The sequence below is a fragment of the Heloderma suspectum genome, chromosome 5 (assembly GCF_057233095.1).
Source record: "Heloderma suspectum isolate Gila_16-S chromosome 5, 16-S_ref, whole genome shotgun sequence".
NCBI classification, from domain to species: Eukaryota; Metazoa; Chordata; class Lepidosauria; order Squamata; family Helodermatidae; genus Heloderma; species Heloderma suspectum.
Window position 1 is genome coordinate 197,466,530 of NC_139462.1, and position 18,587 is coordinate 197,485,116.

The 18,587-nt window shown below is 42.5% G+C and overlaps 1 protein-coding gene across 1 annotated transcript in view; it reads right to left on the reverse strand.

Annotated features, from left to right (window-relative positions):
• ITGA8 (integrin subunit alpha 8) overlaps window positions 1-18,587 on the reverse strand; it is a 181,183-nt gene that overhangs the window by 21,284 nt on the left and 141,312 nt on the right. Inside the window, exon 28 of the mRNA XM_084858984.1 lies at window positions 14,276-14,377. Coding sequence (XP_084715110.1) covers window positions 14,276-14,377 — 102 coding nt within the window. The remainder of the gene's footprint in view (window positions 1-14,275; window positions 14,378-18,587) is intronic.

The following is an 18,587-nucleotide window of genomic DNA, read 5'->3' on the forward strand; positions in this document are numbered from 1 at the left end:
ACACTGTCCTCTGCATAGTCATCTCAGCCACAGGAATACAGGTGAAGCGAGTTATCACACTTCCATATACCATGTCTGCTCACTTCTGTCCATCATCAGCAGCATGGCATTGCTACTATTCAAAGTGGTGGTATATACCAGTAGGGATGGGAGAGAAATTTGTTCAATTTGCATTTTAATGCAAACTTACCTAAATTTGCACATTCAAACCAATAAGCATTCAAACTCAGTTCTCCTTCAAAATTCGCACTTCTGCAAGCTTTGCAGTGGAGTTCTCCAGTCAAAAATGTGTACAAAAATGCATATGTTAGGGAAAAGTGCACACAGAAATGCATATATTAGTGGAAATAATTAACATGGATGGCATTAGGAATACTGCTTGAAAAAAATATTTATATTTTATATAAATTATAATTTTATATTATATTTATATCCTAATATATAAAACATTTATATAATATATTAGGAGATATGTTCACAACAATAGGTACGAATATTCATGCAAACTTTAAAAAAAAATCTGAGTTGAACTGAATTGAAAATTGGAAAAATTAGAAACTGAGACCAACTGAAATGGACAGATTTGCCCATCCCTATATACCAAAGTGAAAAATATGTGTTAAGAGGACCTTTGTCATTTAATGTACACATATGTCTTTACGGTTGGAAAACTAGCCAACTTCTGGCACTCATGGACCTATAGTGGGCAAAGGAAAGAAAATGTCTGGAAATTGTGTGTGTGTTTGTGTCAGGAATGGGGAGATCAGTCTATTTCCAGTCCATGCTACTTTTGCACATGTTCATTCCCAAGTTTGTTCTGTCCTGTTTCCATATTAATTTGAATTCATTTTTTTAAAGTCTGCAAGAAAATTTGTATTTACACATGTCCATGGAACTTCCCACAAAATAAATATTGCTAAACATATTGCATTCTAAACATATTTCATCTCCTAAAATACACATTTTAAAATGCATTTTTGAGAACAGCATCCTAGCTTTTGGAGAAGAGCAAAATCCAAAGGATAACTGTGTTACAATCCACACATTAACTCAGAAGGTGCGGAACAGGACAGTTTGTATCAGAATTTGCACAAACCAAATTCCTCAAGCATCTTGTGTGTGTGCGCGCGTGCATGCACGTACGTGTGTATGCATGCGTGTGTGCACAGTTGCACAAGCATAGTTACAAAGCAGTCCACATGCTATCTTGAATAAGCTTTTATTTACAACGGTGTTCTTCAGTTTGGATGGCTCCTTTATTTTTCCCCATGTGGTTTTAGGTTTAATACCATACTGTGAGCCTAGAGCAGGTAAAAGTTGAGGAGAGCCTTATCTCTTTTTAAAAGTGTTCTTTTAATAATTGCATTTTAAAGCAAGAATTACAAAGGAGGAGCAATTCTTAGAGTTAGGAATGAAGATGCTCAACCAATATGCGTCCCCTTACCCTTTTATTTGAGGTGCCCGCTGTGGCAGCCGCAGAATGTTTATACACATCTCATGGTGTTTTTGACAGAGTGCATCTGACACACACTGCCTTCCTCATGCAGTCAGTGTTAAAAGAACCTCTTATGCTCAACAGAGGTAATTTTTTCTACCAAGGTAAGAAAAATTATGCCTTCGGAACTGAAGTAGGTGCTGGCTATTTTCCAGTCCTGTATGGGACACAGGAAGTTGCCTTATAGCAGCTCAGATTATTGATTCATATAGCCATGTATTATTTCATCTGTGGCAACAGCTCCCCAGGATCTCAGACAGATGTCTTTCCCATCTCTGCTACTTAAAGACCTTCAACTACAGATGCCAGGGATGAAGGACTATAGCTCAGTGGCAGAGCCCCTGCTTTGCATGCAGAAGGTCCCAGGTTCAATCCCTGGCATCTCCAGGTAGGGCTGGAAAAATTCCTGCCTGAAACCCTGGAGAGCTGCTGCCAGTCAGTGTCGACAATACTGGGCTGAATGGACCCATGGTCTGACTCAGTATAAGGCAGCTTCTTAGGTTCTTAATCAGGAACCTTTTGTATGCAAACTTGTGCTCTGCTCCTGAGCTGAGCTGTCTTGTCTCTCTATCAGGAGAGCAAGTGGGTAGAGGTCTGTTAGCCAAGAGCATGCCAGTGGCTGAAAGAAGAGATGATGGCAAGGACTTCTAATATGCCTTCAAAAATGTAAAGATAGTTCTCCATAATGGAAAAAGAGCCAGTATTGTGTAATGGTTTGAGTGTCAGACTAGAACCAGGGAGAACAGGGTTCAAATCCCCACTCAGCCCCAAAGCTTGCTTGGTGACATTGTCCCAGTCATTGTCTCTCAGCTGAACCAATCTCACAGGGATGTTGTGAAGATAACAACATAAGGGATCTAAATACTTATTCAACAGTGCTTGGAAAATATTCAGTTTTGGCATATTATTAATTTGTAACAAAATGAAAACCGAAACATATTAGTATGTTACTTGGGATGACGTGGTTGCTGCTAGAGATGGATGGACCAACCTATTTCCGGTCCATGTTTTCCAGCTCTTGGGCTGGAAAATGGGCTCTTCACCATGGCAAAACTCCTTGGCTGCCTATAAATATCAGGAACCATTGTTTAAATGAAAATGAACATCCACAACATGTACATAATTCAGAACAGAAATAAGGAGTTATATGGCAAACTTTGAGGATTTGATACAAGTTTATATCATCCCTTTATCTTTGTAAAAGTGGCAACTGAATTGCCATATTTGATTCATTTGCCATGGATTTAAAGTTACAGTAGCTGTAGATTTACAGCAAATTCTTGCATGTCATTGGTGCTTGTGTGCATAACAGGCTTGTCTCTGATCTCTAATCATGTTTGCATACAGAGGTTGAAAGATCATAAATTACTCTTTAATACTCCTGAATGTTACTCTCAAGCAAACATTTACCATTTTTCTGTCTTGAAAAAGGGCCCAAAGCAGTATGTAAAAGCTTTCCTGAGCTCAGACTCATAATTAATATTGACTTGTGTGTTTGCCTATTATAACTTCTTTATATAAATATACTTCATAAGGCGCACAAGCATATTTAAAATAAACATGCCTGGACATTGATTCTGTAGAAGCACCACTTAAAACACAGAGCCTTTTAAACCTCCAAATGAAAGGGGGTTCATTTGCCAGTACAACCCTAGGTGGTACCAATTACATATTCAGATACATTTATTTTTTTCCTCTACCCAAACATTTGTTTAAGAATGTATACAAAAGGCACAATCCATAGAAAGTGTGTGTGTATGTGTGTGCCGTGCATGTGTTTTTAAATCCTACTAAAATAATTGGGGATTAAGTATTTTACTTTGAACTTTATTTTCTGGGGAAAATAATGTTGGCCATGATGATAGCAATATCAAAATTATCCTGCACTTTCTCCTCCAAACTGCAATTTCCTAAAAAGGTTTCTAGTGATACTGGTTAACTTTGGAGCTCCTTGATTCAGACCCCGAACATAATCCAAAGGACTCCGTGAGTCAGCATGGCTCCGTCTAACACAACAGTGAAAAATTCAGCAATTTGGTTAATAATCTATTTGACATTTCTCCATCTGTGTAGAGAATAATTGGAGGAAGAATAACAAATATAGCCTTGGAATACTTACTGAGCCGGAACACACATCCAGCATAAAGTCTAAACAGCAGAACCATACTTTTCTTTAGCATCATGACCAAAATGTACATAAGTGTACATAGCATATACTGCCCCTGCACACAAAGAGACCTACAAGTTTACACTATCAGTTTGTATTACTCATGATAGGTGAAAAGGAGAAGGCTACCACCCCATCTCCTGCTTGTAAGATTTTCAGAGCCATCTGGATGGCCACTGTCCTTCCCCACAATGCAAACAGGCACTTCACTCCTTCACACAGCACACAAATAATTAATGGAACATGGTGTGGTGTTGACCCCCCAGCTTAGATGGCTTTAGAAGAGGGTTAGACAAAATTATGGAGGATAAGTAACCATTATCAACTAGTAACCATTATCAATGGTTACTAATCAGGATGGCTATATGCGGCTATTGGGCGGTATAGAAATGAAATAAATAAATAAACAAACAAACAAACTTCTAGGTTTCAGAATTGGTATGCTTGGGGATGTAGAGATTTTGTTAAATCTGTTCTGTCTGTGTTTCATGGATTGTCAGATATCTTTCATTCCATCATCCACTCATTGATGGAATTGGATTTTTTAAAAACCAGAATTTAGTTTTACTTGTGCTAATCCATATTAGCGCTAATGCAAATTAGTGGAAATCCCTCTCCAAAAGTGAAAAACCAGTCTGAAAGTCCACAGAATTGGCATGACTCAGAAAAAGCTGGTCCACTGTGGAATCTGCAGGTCAGATTCATAGAAATCCAAACCCACTTGGATCAGTTGCAGATTTCTCCAATGTCCCTAAGTATGCCCCTCAGTGCTAGTCGCTGGGGAGCAACAACAGGAGAGGGCTGTTGGATGCATGTTGGGGCTCGTAAGCTTCCCAGATACTTCTGGTTCTCCAGTGTGGGAACCAGCATGCTGTTGGATTAAACAACAGCCATTATTCAAAATTCACTGCATGGAGAGAAGAATAACTGGTTGAAAAGCCACTAAGAGAGAAATCCTATGGTTCCTGGGAGAGCATCCAGGGGACAATAGGGTTGCTCGGAGAAACCCTTCCAAGGTCAGAAACAGTGCTCTGATCTCAGAAGGGAGAGTCAGCGATCCAGCCTCCTCCCCCTTGCAGCTGGCCTGGAAAGAACTATGCCAGCTGCTCTCCAAGGTTGGAAAAGTGACCTTAGAGGACAAGGGTGTTCCAGTGGGTGGAAAGGGGAGGAGACAGGAGAGACCAGGATACAATATATCCAGAGTCTCTTCCAGCCTCCTTCCCTCCCCCTCCAAAGCACCCTCATTAGAGGGGTTGAAAAGCCCACCTTGTGAAAATTGCCAAAGACAGAATGGAGAGACAAAGATAACCTCCACTGCTCCTCCTGCCCTGACGGCTTCAGCCCAGCAGGGTATAGGAATCAGGAAGCCTCCGAGTTTGGAGACTTCTGAGCAGAGAGGATACAATTAATAGGATTGCATCCTAAATGGTTAATGCATGTGGGAACAGGGAACTGGAATGTCTGTCTGTCTGTCTGTCTGTCTGTGTCTCTCTTTCTCTCTCTTTTCCTGTATAGCCGATTCTGTGCTGGTTTTGTTTTTATTTTACCTACTTACTTTGCCTCCCCTTCACGGATCATTGCCTTGTTGTGGCGAAGGGGCTTGCGTAACTCAGTGAAGCCATAAGCTATGCCGTGCAGGGCCACCCAAGACGGACAGGTCATGGCAGAGAGTTCTGACAAAATGTGGTCCACTGGAGAAGGAAATGGCAACCCACTCCAGTATTCTTGCCAAGAAAACCCCATGGAACGTATCACAAGGCTAAAAGAGATGATGCCGGAAGATGAGCCCCTCAGGTCGGAAGGTGTCCAATATACTACTGGGGAAGAGCAGAGGGTATTTCCAAGTAGCGCCAGAAAGAGTGAAGTGGCTGGGCCAAAGCTGAAAGGACACTCAGCTGTGGATGTGTCTGGTGGTGAAAAGAAAATCCGATGCTGTAAAGAACAATATTGTTTAGGAACCTGGAATGTCAGATCAATGAATCAAGGTAAGCTGGAGGTGGTCAAACATGAGATGGCAAGATTGAACATCGACATCTTGGGAATCAGTGAACTAAAATGGACAAGCATGGGCGAATTTAATTCAGGTGACCATCATATCTACTACTGTGGGCAAGAATCCCTTAGAAGAAATGGAGTAGCACTCATAGTCAACAAAAGGGTGGGAAAAGCAGTACTGGGGTACAATCTTAAAAACGATAGAATGATCTCAGTACGAATCCAAGGCAAACCATTCAACATCACAGTAATTCAAGTCTATGCCCCAACCACTGATGCCGAAGAAGCTGAGGCTAATCGGTTCTGTGAAGACCTACAACACCTTCTAGAACTAACACCAAAAAAAGATGTCCTCTTCATCATAGGGGATTGGAATGCTAAAGTAGGAAGTCAAGAAATCACCGGGAGAACAGGCAAGCATGGCTTTGGTGTACAAAATGAAGCAGGACAAAGACTAATAGAGTTTTGCCAAGAGAACACGCTGATCATAGCAAACACTCTTTTCCAACAGCACAAGAGGTGACTCTACACACGGACATCACCAAATGGTCAATTTCGAAATCAGATTGATTATGTCCTTTGCAGCCAAAGATGGAGAAGCTCTATACAGTCAGTAAAAACTAGACCTGGAGCTGACTGTGGCTCAGATCATGAGCTGCTTCTTGCAAAATTTCGGCTTAAATTGAAGAACGTAGGGAAAACCACTAAACCATTCCGGTATGACCTAAATCGTATCCCTTATGAATATACAGTGGAGGTGAGGAATAGATTTCAGGGATTAGACCTGATAGACAGAGTGCCTGAGGAACTATGGACGGAGGTCCGTAACATTGTTCAGGAGGCAGCAACTCAATCCATCCCCAAGAAAAAGAAATGCAAGAAAGCCAAGTGGCTGTCTGATGAGGCTTTACAAGTAGCTGAGGAAAGAAGGAAAGCAAAAAACAAGGGAGAAAGGGGAAGATATATCCAACAGAATGCAGAGTTCCAGAGAATAGCAGGGAGAGACAAGAAGGCCTTCTTAAATGAACAATGCAAAGAAATTGAGGAAAACAATAGAATGGGAAAGAGTAGAGATCAGTTCAAGAAAATTGGAGATCTCAAGGGAACGTTTTGTGCAAAGACGGGCATGATAAAGGACAAAGAAGGCAGGGACCTAACAGAAGCAGATGAGATTAAGAAGAGGTGGCAAGAATACACAGAAGAACTATACAGGAAAGATCTGAATGTCCCTGATAGCCGTGATAGTGCGGTCACTGAACTTGAGCCGGACATCCTCGAGAGTGAAGTCAAGTGGGCCTTAGGAAGCATTACTAACAACAAAGCTAGCAAAGATGACAGTATTCCAGCTGAGCTATTTAAAATCCTAAAAGATGATGCTGTTAAAATGCTGCATTCAATATGCCAACAAATTTGGAACACTCAACAGTGGCCACAAGACTGGAAAAGGTCAGTTTACATTCCAATTCCAAAAGAAGGGCAACGCCAAAGAGTGTTCAAACTACAGTACAACTGCGCTCATTTGACATGCCAGCAAGGTTATGCTCAAAATCCTACAAGCTAGGCTTCAGCAGTATGCGAACCGAGAACTACCAGAAGTACAAGCTGAGTTTCGAAGAGGCAGAGGAACTAGAGATCAAATCACCAACATTCGCTGCATCATGGAGAAAGCAAGAGAATTCCAGAAAAACGTCTATTTCTGCTGCATTGACTACGCTAAAGCCTTTGATTGTGTGGATCACAACAAACTGTGGCAAATTCTTAAAGAGATGGGAGTACCAGACCACCTTACCTGTCTCCTGAGAAACCTGTACGAGGGTCAAGAAGCAACAGTAAGAACCGGACATGGAACAACCGATTGGTTCAAAATTGAGAAAGTAGTACGACAAGGCTGCATATTGTTGCCCTGCTTATTTAACTTATACGCAGAGTACATCATGAGAAACGCCAGGTTGGATGAATCACAGGTCGGAATTAAGATTGCCGGGAGAATTATCAACAACCTCAGATACGCAGACGATACCACCCTAATGGCAGAAAATGAAGAGGATCTCAAGAGCCTCTTATTGAGGGTGAAAGAGGAGAGTGCAAAAGCTGGTTTGAAACTCAACATTACAAAAACAAAGATCATGGCATCTGGCCCCATCACTTCCTGGCATATGGAAGGGGAAGAAATGGAAGCAGTGACAGAGTTTATTTTCTTGGGCTCCAAGATCACCGCAGATGGTGACTGTAGCCATGAAATTAAAAGACGCTTACTCCTTGCGAGGAAAGCTATGGCAAACCTAGACAGCATAGTAAGAAGCAGAGACATCACCTTGCCGACAAAGGTCCGTCTAATCAAAGCTATGGTTTTCCCAGAAGTAATGTATGGCTGTGAGAGCTGGACTATAAGGAAGGCTGAGCGCCGAAGAATTGATGCTTTCGAACTGTGGTGTTGGAGAAGACTCTTACGAGTCCCCTGGACTGCCAAATCAGGAGGTCAAATCAGTCAATCCGAAAGGAAATCAACCCTGAATGCTCATTGGAAGGACAGATACTGAAGCTGAAGCTCAAATATTTTGGCCACCTAATGCGAAGAGAAAACTCTCTGGAAAAGACCCTGATGCTGGGAAAGACTGAAGGCAAAAGGAGAAGGGGACGGCAGAGGATGAGAAGGCTAGATAGCATCACTGATTCAATGAATATGGACTTGAGCACGCTCCGGGAGACAGCACAGGACAGGAAGGCCTGGCGTGCTATGGTCCATGGGGTCATGAAGAGTCGGACATGACTGAATGACTGAACAACACTTTGCCTGCTTTAGCTGTAATATAAAGATGCCTGGGAATATGAAGTAAAAATCCTTTTTTAAAAGTTCGCAGTTGATTCTGTCTCAGGTGTGAATGGACAAAACCTACACTGCAACACATGCTAGACTGGTGTGTGTTGGTGTGTGCATGTGAGCTTTGATCTGACCCAACAGAGCTCTTCAAATGTTCTTACCATAGAAAATTGGTATATTCACCATGTGCACCCCTTAACATGTGTGATGGAAACCCTCATTTGCACACTTTGCCATGAATGAGAAACATGCAGAGCTATGACACCTAAGCAGAACTTCCAAGTCCAGAGACAGTATACCTCTGAATACCAGGTACAACAATGGGAGAGGTCTATTGCCTTCAATAGGGCCCATAGCTCAGTGGTAGAGCACATGCGTTGCATGCAGATGGTCCCAGGTTCAATCTACAGCATCTCCAGGTAGGGCTAGGAGAGAATCCTGCCTCAAACCCTGAAGAGCCACTGCCAGTCTGTGTTGACAGTACTGGGCTGGATGGACCTAGGGTCTGACTCAGCATAAGGCAGCTTCCTATATTCCTATGCTTGTGAGCTTACCCCGGGGGAATCTGGTTGGCCATTGTGTGAACAGAACACTGGACTAGATGGCTCTTTGGCCTGATTCAAGAAGGGTCTTATTTATATTCTTATCTTGGAATTAATATCAGCTTATGATCACTTTATGTGTTGTAAGGGTGGTACAGACAGAAGCGAGCTCAAAGGGGGTCAGTAATGTGGCATGACACCGTTACTGTTCTTCATGGGTTAAAAAGAGAGAATAGGCAGGAGAGGTGGAGTTCAATAGCAATCTCCTCTGATACCATTTCAATATGGCTGCAAAACCCCTGCGTGCAATGCCTGACAAGATCAGGAGTTCTTGGCTCCTGACTCATCTTTCATTCATCAAGGGATCACACAATCAATAGCAGGTTTGTTTTCTCTAGTGGGTGGAATGGATTCTTCCACAGAGAAATGGTGCCTCGTGAATGACACAAGATAGCAAAGTTGGCTGGCTGAAACACTAGAATTTCTTCTTCATGTATGCCCGGACAGCAGTGTTGTAGGGACAACCTTTGAACCTTGATTTGAACTTGGTGTCAAAGTTGGATTGGCCCAGGGGCTAGGTTCACCCCAGACCAATCTGGCAGGCTTGATGACATGGCTACCAGCCCCAAAGTCCCCCCCACCGACATCATCTGGTTTTATTTTGCTTTTCTGCATACTGAGAGAGGCATGGAGCTCCACACCCCTCTCTGTATGGAAAAAAGAACTCGGTCTGCACTTGAAAGGAGAGGCTCCTCCAACTGCTGGCTGAGTCTGTTCATGCACAGCTGGTCACCCTCCAAGCACTGGCCAAGTTGCTGGCTTTGCGCATTGCTTGTCTCCCCAACTGGGATAATGAGCAGTGCGTAAATCCAAATCCCCACTGATCTCCATCACTGATTGGATAGAATAGCAGGGATTCCTCTCTTCTCCTCCTGGGGCTTCCACAGGCCAGATGGGGAACCTCTGTGGGCCAGATTAGGTGAGGGAGGCTGGTGACTCCAATGTCAGTGGGGTGGTGAATCCACTCTGGGTTTCAGTCAGAACCAGTTAGAACTCTAAAAGAGCTAGCCAAGTTGCAGAACACCTTGGATAGCCTTTAGAGTTCTGACTGAAACCCAGAATGGATTCACTGCCCCACTGACATCGGAGCCACCAGCCTCCAGTGGGATTAGGCCCCTCAGGGCAGAGCTACCCCTTCTCTGCTGTAAGCACAGAGCAAATAGCAAAAATGGAAGTGTACATAATCGTCATTCTGAATTATAATAATGTTGAAGATTGACAGGGCACCTCTTCCAACCTGAACCTATTCGGACTCTATGATCAACATCAGAGGTCTTCTTCCGAGTGCCTCCTCTGAAGGAGGCTTGGAAGGTGGCACCAAGGGAGAGGCCCTTCTCAGTGATGGCCCTCTGATTATGGAATGCTCTCCCCACTGAGGTCTGCCTGGTGCCAAAACTGTCATCTTTCCAGCAACAGGTTGTCCTCTACTCCCAGGCGTTTGATGGTATATAATGGAGCATTTAGGTCAGCTATTTCTAACAGGTCCAGTATTTTATTGAAAAGGTTTTAACTGTTTAAATTGTTTTAAATTTTGTAGGTTAGAGATTTTCTATTACGTTTTTATTAGCTTTTATTGTGATATGTATTTTTTGTTAACCGCCCAGAGAGCTTTGACAATTGGGCAGTATAGAAATGAAATAAATGAAATGAAATAGCCTCAGTGAATCGCTAAACTCTATATATACTTACCGTGACTGAGTTTAAAAAGCCTCTAGACATTTCAAATAAACCCTGCTAGACATACATTGAATGTACTATTGATCAACTTCAGGAGGAGTGGACATAAAAAGTACTGCCAGCAGAAACTTCAAAAGGGTGTCTGCCTACAACACATGAAGCAGTAGAGTTGGCAAATCTCCACTCCCATGGTCAGATCTGAGAGGACATAAAAGCACTATAATTTTTCAAGAGTGTACAGTTGCTGTTTTGGGCATCTGGCAGTAAATCAACTTCATGGAATAATATGCCTCATGCTCAAGTAGTACTGTAAAAATGCTTATCTGATCATTTGGTATTTCATCTGAGACTTGTTGAGAACAGCAGGCTATCACCTGGGGCAGAGCACCCCAGCACAGATGGAGATGGTACTTAGCAGCCATTTTGAGTAACATGTGTTTCTATTACAGAACACATGCTGCAAGAAAACAGAAAGAGCCAGAAGTTATCTTTTAGTGTGGTATCTTTGAACCTCTTTGGATGAGCAATGAATATTAAGGATCAAAACATTTTGCTTTCCAGCCTAAAGGTAAATCATCTCTCTGCAGAAGGCATCAAAGAGAGGAGCCAGCCATGAGCTAGACCAAGGCCCCAAACAGACGTTATTTTAAGGATAAAGCTAGCAGTTACATCCTTTTTTCATTGTTACTCTAGAGCAGGGGTCCTCAATCTTTTTGGGCAGGTGGACACATTTGGAATCTTGAGGAAATGTTGTGGGTGTTCACAGAAAATGTCTCCTGTTTGGGGGCTTGCCCATTTGCAACATGGTTGCCATGGTAGGAGTGGCCAGTCACAAAATGCCCATTTCCCAGAAGACAAAGTGCTGAGGCTAAAAGAAAAGTAACTTGCCCAGGAATCTAAGTACAAGGCAGAGGCTCTGAGCTCCAAAACACAAAGAATGAAAGTTGTTTTTAGCATAGGAACTAGCAGTCTAAAGCTATGATGAAGTGTGACTGAAAAAAGGAAAAAAAAATCCATATTTGAGCCACAAACCTTTATGTCCAGAGTATTGGGATGCAACCAAGAATATGGTTAAAATAACAATGGAAATAATAATTAAACAATCAAAGTTTATTGGAAAATGGATGCTTTTTTAGAATACTTGTTCACATCAAGAGATTAGAATGGGAAATCCCACACCAATTTGGCAAGGTGCTGCTCTCTTAAATGCCCCAGACAGCTTTTATTGTGTCAGCATGCTGGATGCAGCTGGTTAAAAGCCGATTGGCACAACTTAGGAATGGACTTTTCTGTATCTGATACAAAAAGCTTATGAAAGCCCAAGAGGAAGAGCTTGTCATAGTACTGAGGTCAAGAATGCAGTGGCTACAAGAGCCAATGTTTCCCTGCACGCCTCCCTTAGCACCCACCGAGTCACCTGGCCCTTCCCAATTTATTATACACACACACACACTTACATATATACATACATACACACACACACACACACACACACACACATATATATATATATATTCCCCTGGCAGCTCGAATTGCTTCAGAATGAAGATCTGACCTCCCACTGCCATCTTCATTCCCCACAATGTCTCTCACATGGCCCCAGAAACATTCTTAAGAAATGAAGATGGCAGGTGGCTGCAAGCTGAGCATTTGGTATGCATCATGCCCAAATATGAACGAAAGAAAGAAAGAAAGAAAGAAAGAAAGAAAGAAAGAAAGAAAGGAGCCTTTTCATCTGAAAAGCTGGGTGGGGGCTGGGAGTCTAGTGGAGGCAGGTATTGGGAAACATAAGAACATAAGCAGAGCCGTGCTGGATCAGACCAAGGGTCCATCTAGTCCAGCATTCTGTTCACACGGTGGCCAACCAGCTGTTGGCTGGGAACCACCAGCAGGGCATGAGCGCAACAGCAACCTCCCACCCGTGTTCCTCAGCAATTGGTGTACTGGGGAGGGAAGCCCGTGTGGAGTGACGTGGGAGTCTGGGGAAGGTAGTGTGTTTGTATGTCTGTGAATTAGGGATGTATGAGAAATTAGTTGCAGTTCATTTTGATCAGGATTTATTCAGTTCACACCTTCTGGACTGAACATGGACGCAGACACAATCTGTAGTTGAAGTCCATACACTTTGGAGCTTGCAATGTGATTTGCGGACCCCCCAAAATGCATTCAACAGCATGCATACATTTGAAAAATGTGCATGGAACAAATGCCTATTTTTGAAAAATGCGCATGGAACAAATGCCTATTTTTGAAAAATGCGCATGAACTCACTTTAATCAATGAGAGAAGAATGTATACATTTCAAATCTGCATACAACTGATGTGTACATCTGGAGAAATATGTACAAAAATACGCACAAATTTTCATGCAGAAGGAAACAAACAAAGCTCACAATCTGATACGGACTTGAGCTGGAACACACTTTGAGATGGAATTTGGAGAACTTCAGCGTGTTTTGCTGATTCGTACATCCCTATTGTGAATGGATGGTGTGCATGTGTGAGTGTGAGTGAGAGAGGTTAGGGGTGATCCAGAGAGACAGGATGGGGGAATTTGGTGCATCCTGAAAAAGTATGTTTTTCTGTGTATGTCTGCAGTATGGGATGTTTGTTTTTTCTGTGTTTGCAGTTTATGATCTCTGTTAATTTGGGGAAATTATTTGGCTTGCCTTTCTGTGAAATGCATGCACAGTTTGCAGGAGAAAACTGCGTTGTGGGGCTCAGACTGCACCTCTGCCTTGTATTTAGGTTCTTGGGAAAATTGCTTGTCTTTTAGCCTCACCAATTTGCCTTCTATGAAATGGGTGTTTTGTGACTGGCCCCATCCATGGCAGCCATTTTGTGACAGTGCCCATGACACTTTCTCAAAATTCCAAATGTGCCCACCAGCTGAAAAAGGAAAAAGACCTCTGTCTCTGTATATAAAGGTTGCAAGCCAGAAGGTATGAAACCAGGAAGAGCTAAGGAAGCTCAACCCTTTCTTATCCTTCTACTCCAAAAAGAAACAGGAAATGAGACTGCTATCTTGGCCAAACTATCTTTAGAATGAACACATGAATAAACCATCGAAACCCAGGGTTGCAAGCTCAAACTTATCTTTCTGGAGTAATCTTACCATTTCAAAAAGGGGTTCTCTTGAGGTAAATGGCAGCAGACCATCATAGAGACTCTGCTTCCTAGCAGAAGAGCAGACAATGGTGTCCCTAACCCTAAAGACAATCATTACAGCAATCACTGTAGGCTAAAAGTCAACCATTCTCCATGAGTACAAACACAGCTCTATCTGAATTAGTCCTTTTCCTTCTATGAGCAACAAAGCACCATAATAGAAATGCAACCATTTAGCAAATGGTAGGATTTTTACATACATATCCTTTAAATAGTATTTAAAGGATGAACCTGCACTAGAAACACGGGAAACACTTATCTCGGATTTCCCATCTAGAAATATCTTATACAGCGGTAATCAAGACAACATGTTTTTCATCATTGTGTTATTTGTTTTCTGTGTTACTCACTGCTATGCTTCCTTCAGAGAGTTTTGCTGGTTGAACTTTGTATGGCATCTTCTTTACTTCAAATGACACATTGACAGAAAGAGAATAGTGGCCATTTTTCCTCTGAAAAATAAAATACAGACAGGGAGGTTTTCAAACAACGTTTTAATTTCTCTTCTTGAGATATGTGTTTGATCTCCCTTAGGAGATCAGTTCTCATGTTTGGGAAAGAGTACATACCAAGGTGTACTGAAACATTGCCCCTAACATGGAAGCAATCATAAGTTCTGTTCAGATTCCAGAGGGGTACCAGAGTTAGTCCATTGCAGCAGATTCTTGTGGCACCTTAAAGACTAACAAATTTATTCTAGCATAAGCTTGCATGGACACTGTTCATTTCATCAGATGCATTATGTTTTAATTTCAAATAGGAAAATTCATATGCACACACATGCTGGGCTTGAGTTGGATGGGAAATGTAAACTGTGTTGTCAGAGGGAATTCAATCGCAAAAAACTACGGACAGTGAAGATGGTTGCCATTCACCAATTGTTTGGTGCTAACATAGACATCATTGCAACAGTGAGACAATTAACATATGTAGTGTGATAAAAACAAAACAACTTTGTCCTTATCAAAGCCTAAGGAAGTAGTGTTTAATCTCTGAATGAACTGTACGTCAGCAACTTTGAATTGATACCTGTCTTTGAAATGCCTTTGTTCATGAATGATCACCTTAAGCTCACTGACAGAGTGTCGTTAAAACCGTGTGAGAGTGGGGATGAACTGGCTGGCCCCTGCCCTTCTGTCATGTCCCACCCCATCCCTGTGTGAGGTCTGCAGTGGCCAGCCTGCTCTGCACATGTAATCCCACACATCATACAGAACCCTGACTGTGCATGTGTAGCACAGGTTCCCCGTTGAAGAACTTCACTCCCCAACATGTATAGGACAGAGGAGTGGGTGAGGAGATGTGATGGAGGAGGCACAATCAGCAAGTGTGTCCCTATCCTACACTAGTCCTCAGTTTTTCTGAGCTGCCACCAAGCTTTCCACGGCCTCCCAGTGAGACAGGCACACAGTTTTGGGGACAATTAGCCATTTTCTTTATTCACTTATCCACCTCTAACTTTCCCATCATGTTGTTTTTCTTCTGCTCCTTTCAACATTTCCTTAAATGAGACTCCCCCCACCACCCGGATATATGCTAGAATCCCCAGATTCTCTTCAGCTATTTGAAACAAAGGCACAAACTGATGAGGGCATTCAGGTGAATCCTTATTGCTTAATTATGGAGGGTGAGGGCCTTATTCTCAAAAACTGTTCCATGGTTAGCCAACAGCAGCAGCTTGCAAGCTTGTTGACTGGCCAAGGAATGAATTGGCACAGCATCTGAATTATCCTAACAACAATACGATCTAAACATAGGTTTTGACTGAATCCACATGCAAAGCTCACTCTCATTACAATTAAAATCAGAACAGGCCCATGAGGACGGCTATTTGGAAACTCAAAAAATAAGCAAAGGGAAAGATATTTTTATTCCTCTGAAAGTATATTTGTATGCAAAAAGAACCACAATACTCCCTCAGACAATATCAGTATCATTAGAGTATCACTGCATTTCATATTTTGACTTGTTCTAAGTTTTACTTTTGGCAAAACTCCATTTCTGAAACTTCACTGTCCGTTTTATATCTTGCACCTGGGAAATTCTTCTTTGTTTCTAAGAAGGATCTCCCTTCCCTGCTCCAGGACAAATGGATTCTGGGGCTCTTTCTTATACATTTTCAATGAGGCCAGCATTCTCATCTCACCAGTGCAAAATGTTTATATTCTTTGGAATTTCCTGCAGCATCAGCTTGCTCCTCTGTTACTGCAGTGATACTTTCTCCCTTTACAGCTGCTGTTCAGAGCAGGCCTCCTTAAGTTATTTTATCTCTCATCAGCAAAGAAGATTTATGAGTACACTAATCCCTGACCTTTGCCCTGGAGGGTGGGGCTTATACAAACATGCACTCATTTGAGAGCACATGTGATTTTGAAAAATGTGCCATTGTTCCTCAAGGCTGAGTTGTTTCTTCTTCTTCTTCTTCTTCTTCTTCTTCTTCTTCTTCTTCTTCTTCTTCTTCAATAACAAGGAGTTAGCTGACATACTCTCTTCTTAAATTCAAACAACTGCACCATAGCTTTGGTGGTATGAAATATTTTGTCTCTAAGGACAACAGAAATAACTAAAGGAACCTTTCCAGACCTGCAGAAGGATTATGGAAGGAGTGGACGAATCCTTCCCAAACAGGCTGCTACTTGCCATCGATTCTGATCCTTACCACTGACTTCAGGGTGGCTACGTACACACTGACAGAACAAGAGGTCAGGGATTTGCATAACATTCCTATAGAATTATTATACTTTAGATAGAAATTATAATAGAAATACTGTGGAAGACTGTGACCAGGTGACAGCCTGCTCAGTCTGCGGTCCAGGCACTAACTGGCGATGGTGACTTGAAGGCCCCCACTACTCTCCCTTTTTATAGTTCTTTATCTTTATTATTCATTTATTTAACAGATGTATATACCACTGAACATATTTAAAAGTATCTGTATGCAGTTCACGAAAAACATTATTATATACATTGTAATATACATTAAAATACAATTAAAATACAAAAAATACTATAACATTTATATAAAACATCAATAAAAACATTAAAATCAATTAAGGGAGCAATCCTATGGCTGCTAGTCAGCAGCTAGATGGCCATAGGATATGTCAGTTCCCTGAGAACCGACCTTCCCCCCCTCCCGCTCTGCCTCACAGGCAGCTCGGAACAGCCCTGTGCACCACGCTCAGGAGAGGAGTGTGGAGCGGCGAAAATGGGGTGTTCCTGGGGGTGTTCCAGGGCGGGGAAGGCAGAAATGCTGGTAAGGCACATCGTATTTGTTGTCTAGCAGCCACATCTCCCGCTCTGACGTCCCACAGCAAGACCACAGAAATTGGCTGTCTAGCCACAAATGCAGTGTGGCTGAAGCACGGAATGGATGACCCCTCCGTGCTTCTCCTGCCTTGCATTGGATAGGCGGTCACCTCCGGGTTCGGAGGCAGCTGCCTATTCCGACAGGATTGCGCCCTCCAATTAATATGACACCACAATTGCAAACAAACAGACTGGAAGGCGGAAGCACATTCACTCAGGGGAGGCCTGGATAAACAAATGGGTCATTAATTGGCACCTAAGGCATAATACAGTTGGTACCTCCCAAATACCAGTGGGAAGATTATTCCATAAATTGGGCGCCACCACACAGAAAGGCTTTAAACTGGACTTGGACTGGGCAGCCCTTCAAATAGAGGATGCCTTCAAAGACAGGGCTGTAAAGGAAGACACATGGCTACCGTGACTGACAAACTTTTTATTCAAAATTTATTTTTGAACACAAGACTCTGGACCCAGAGAAAGCCCAACTGCCTGCCCCAGAATACAGCCATCTCTGATTATTGACATTCCTAGTATGACAGAAACAATGGAGGTTTACCTGAATATTGATTTTGCATTGAGGAACGTTCTCTGGTTTAGCCCAAAGGAGAAGACCACAGTCTAAATGGGACACGAAGGCAAGGGGTTTTGGTTTACTCTTCCCCAATCTTTCTGCTACTGTCTCTGGTCTTCCAAGCTCAGACAGGGCTTCTGCCTTGTCCTTCCAAGCTACTGCTGCATCTTAGTCTTCGGAAACATCTTGGTTTGGGGAATCATTGCACCAAAACAGTGTGTGGCTTAGCTTGTGATGAACTGTTCATTCCCCGACATTGGCATCCCATGAACAACACACTCCCAAACATCCCTTTCCAGGATAAATTTCCACAACCCACATCCTCAGATGAGGGGGTGGGGGGAATACGAGGAAGAGAGCTTTGTGAAATCAGTAAGTGCAAAGCCTTACTGGCCAGTGCCGGGACTTTGCCCTCTGAAAATCCACTGTTACTATGCTTGTGTTTTATGTTAATGTTAGGAGTAAAGGGATGGATCCAGATTATTATACCAAAGGCCCTTTAAAACTGAAAAAAGCTATTTGGGGGTGAAAGAAGCACCAGGTGAGGAAGATGTTAAGCATCCTTTGTTTGCTCCCTTCTGTTCTGCTTCTGTTCACCTCCTCCTCAGCAGCTGAGTTTTGAAAGGACAACTGGGCTGCTGTTGCACCTGTTTTCTGTGTAACATGTAGTTTGGCTCTCAGTGTAGCTTGCCTGCAAGTGAAAGGGAATCCTGAACAGCACTCACTATTTTGACACTGGTTAGAATCATATTAGGGCTGCAAGACACCTGGTCACAGCA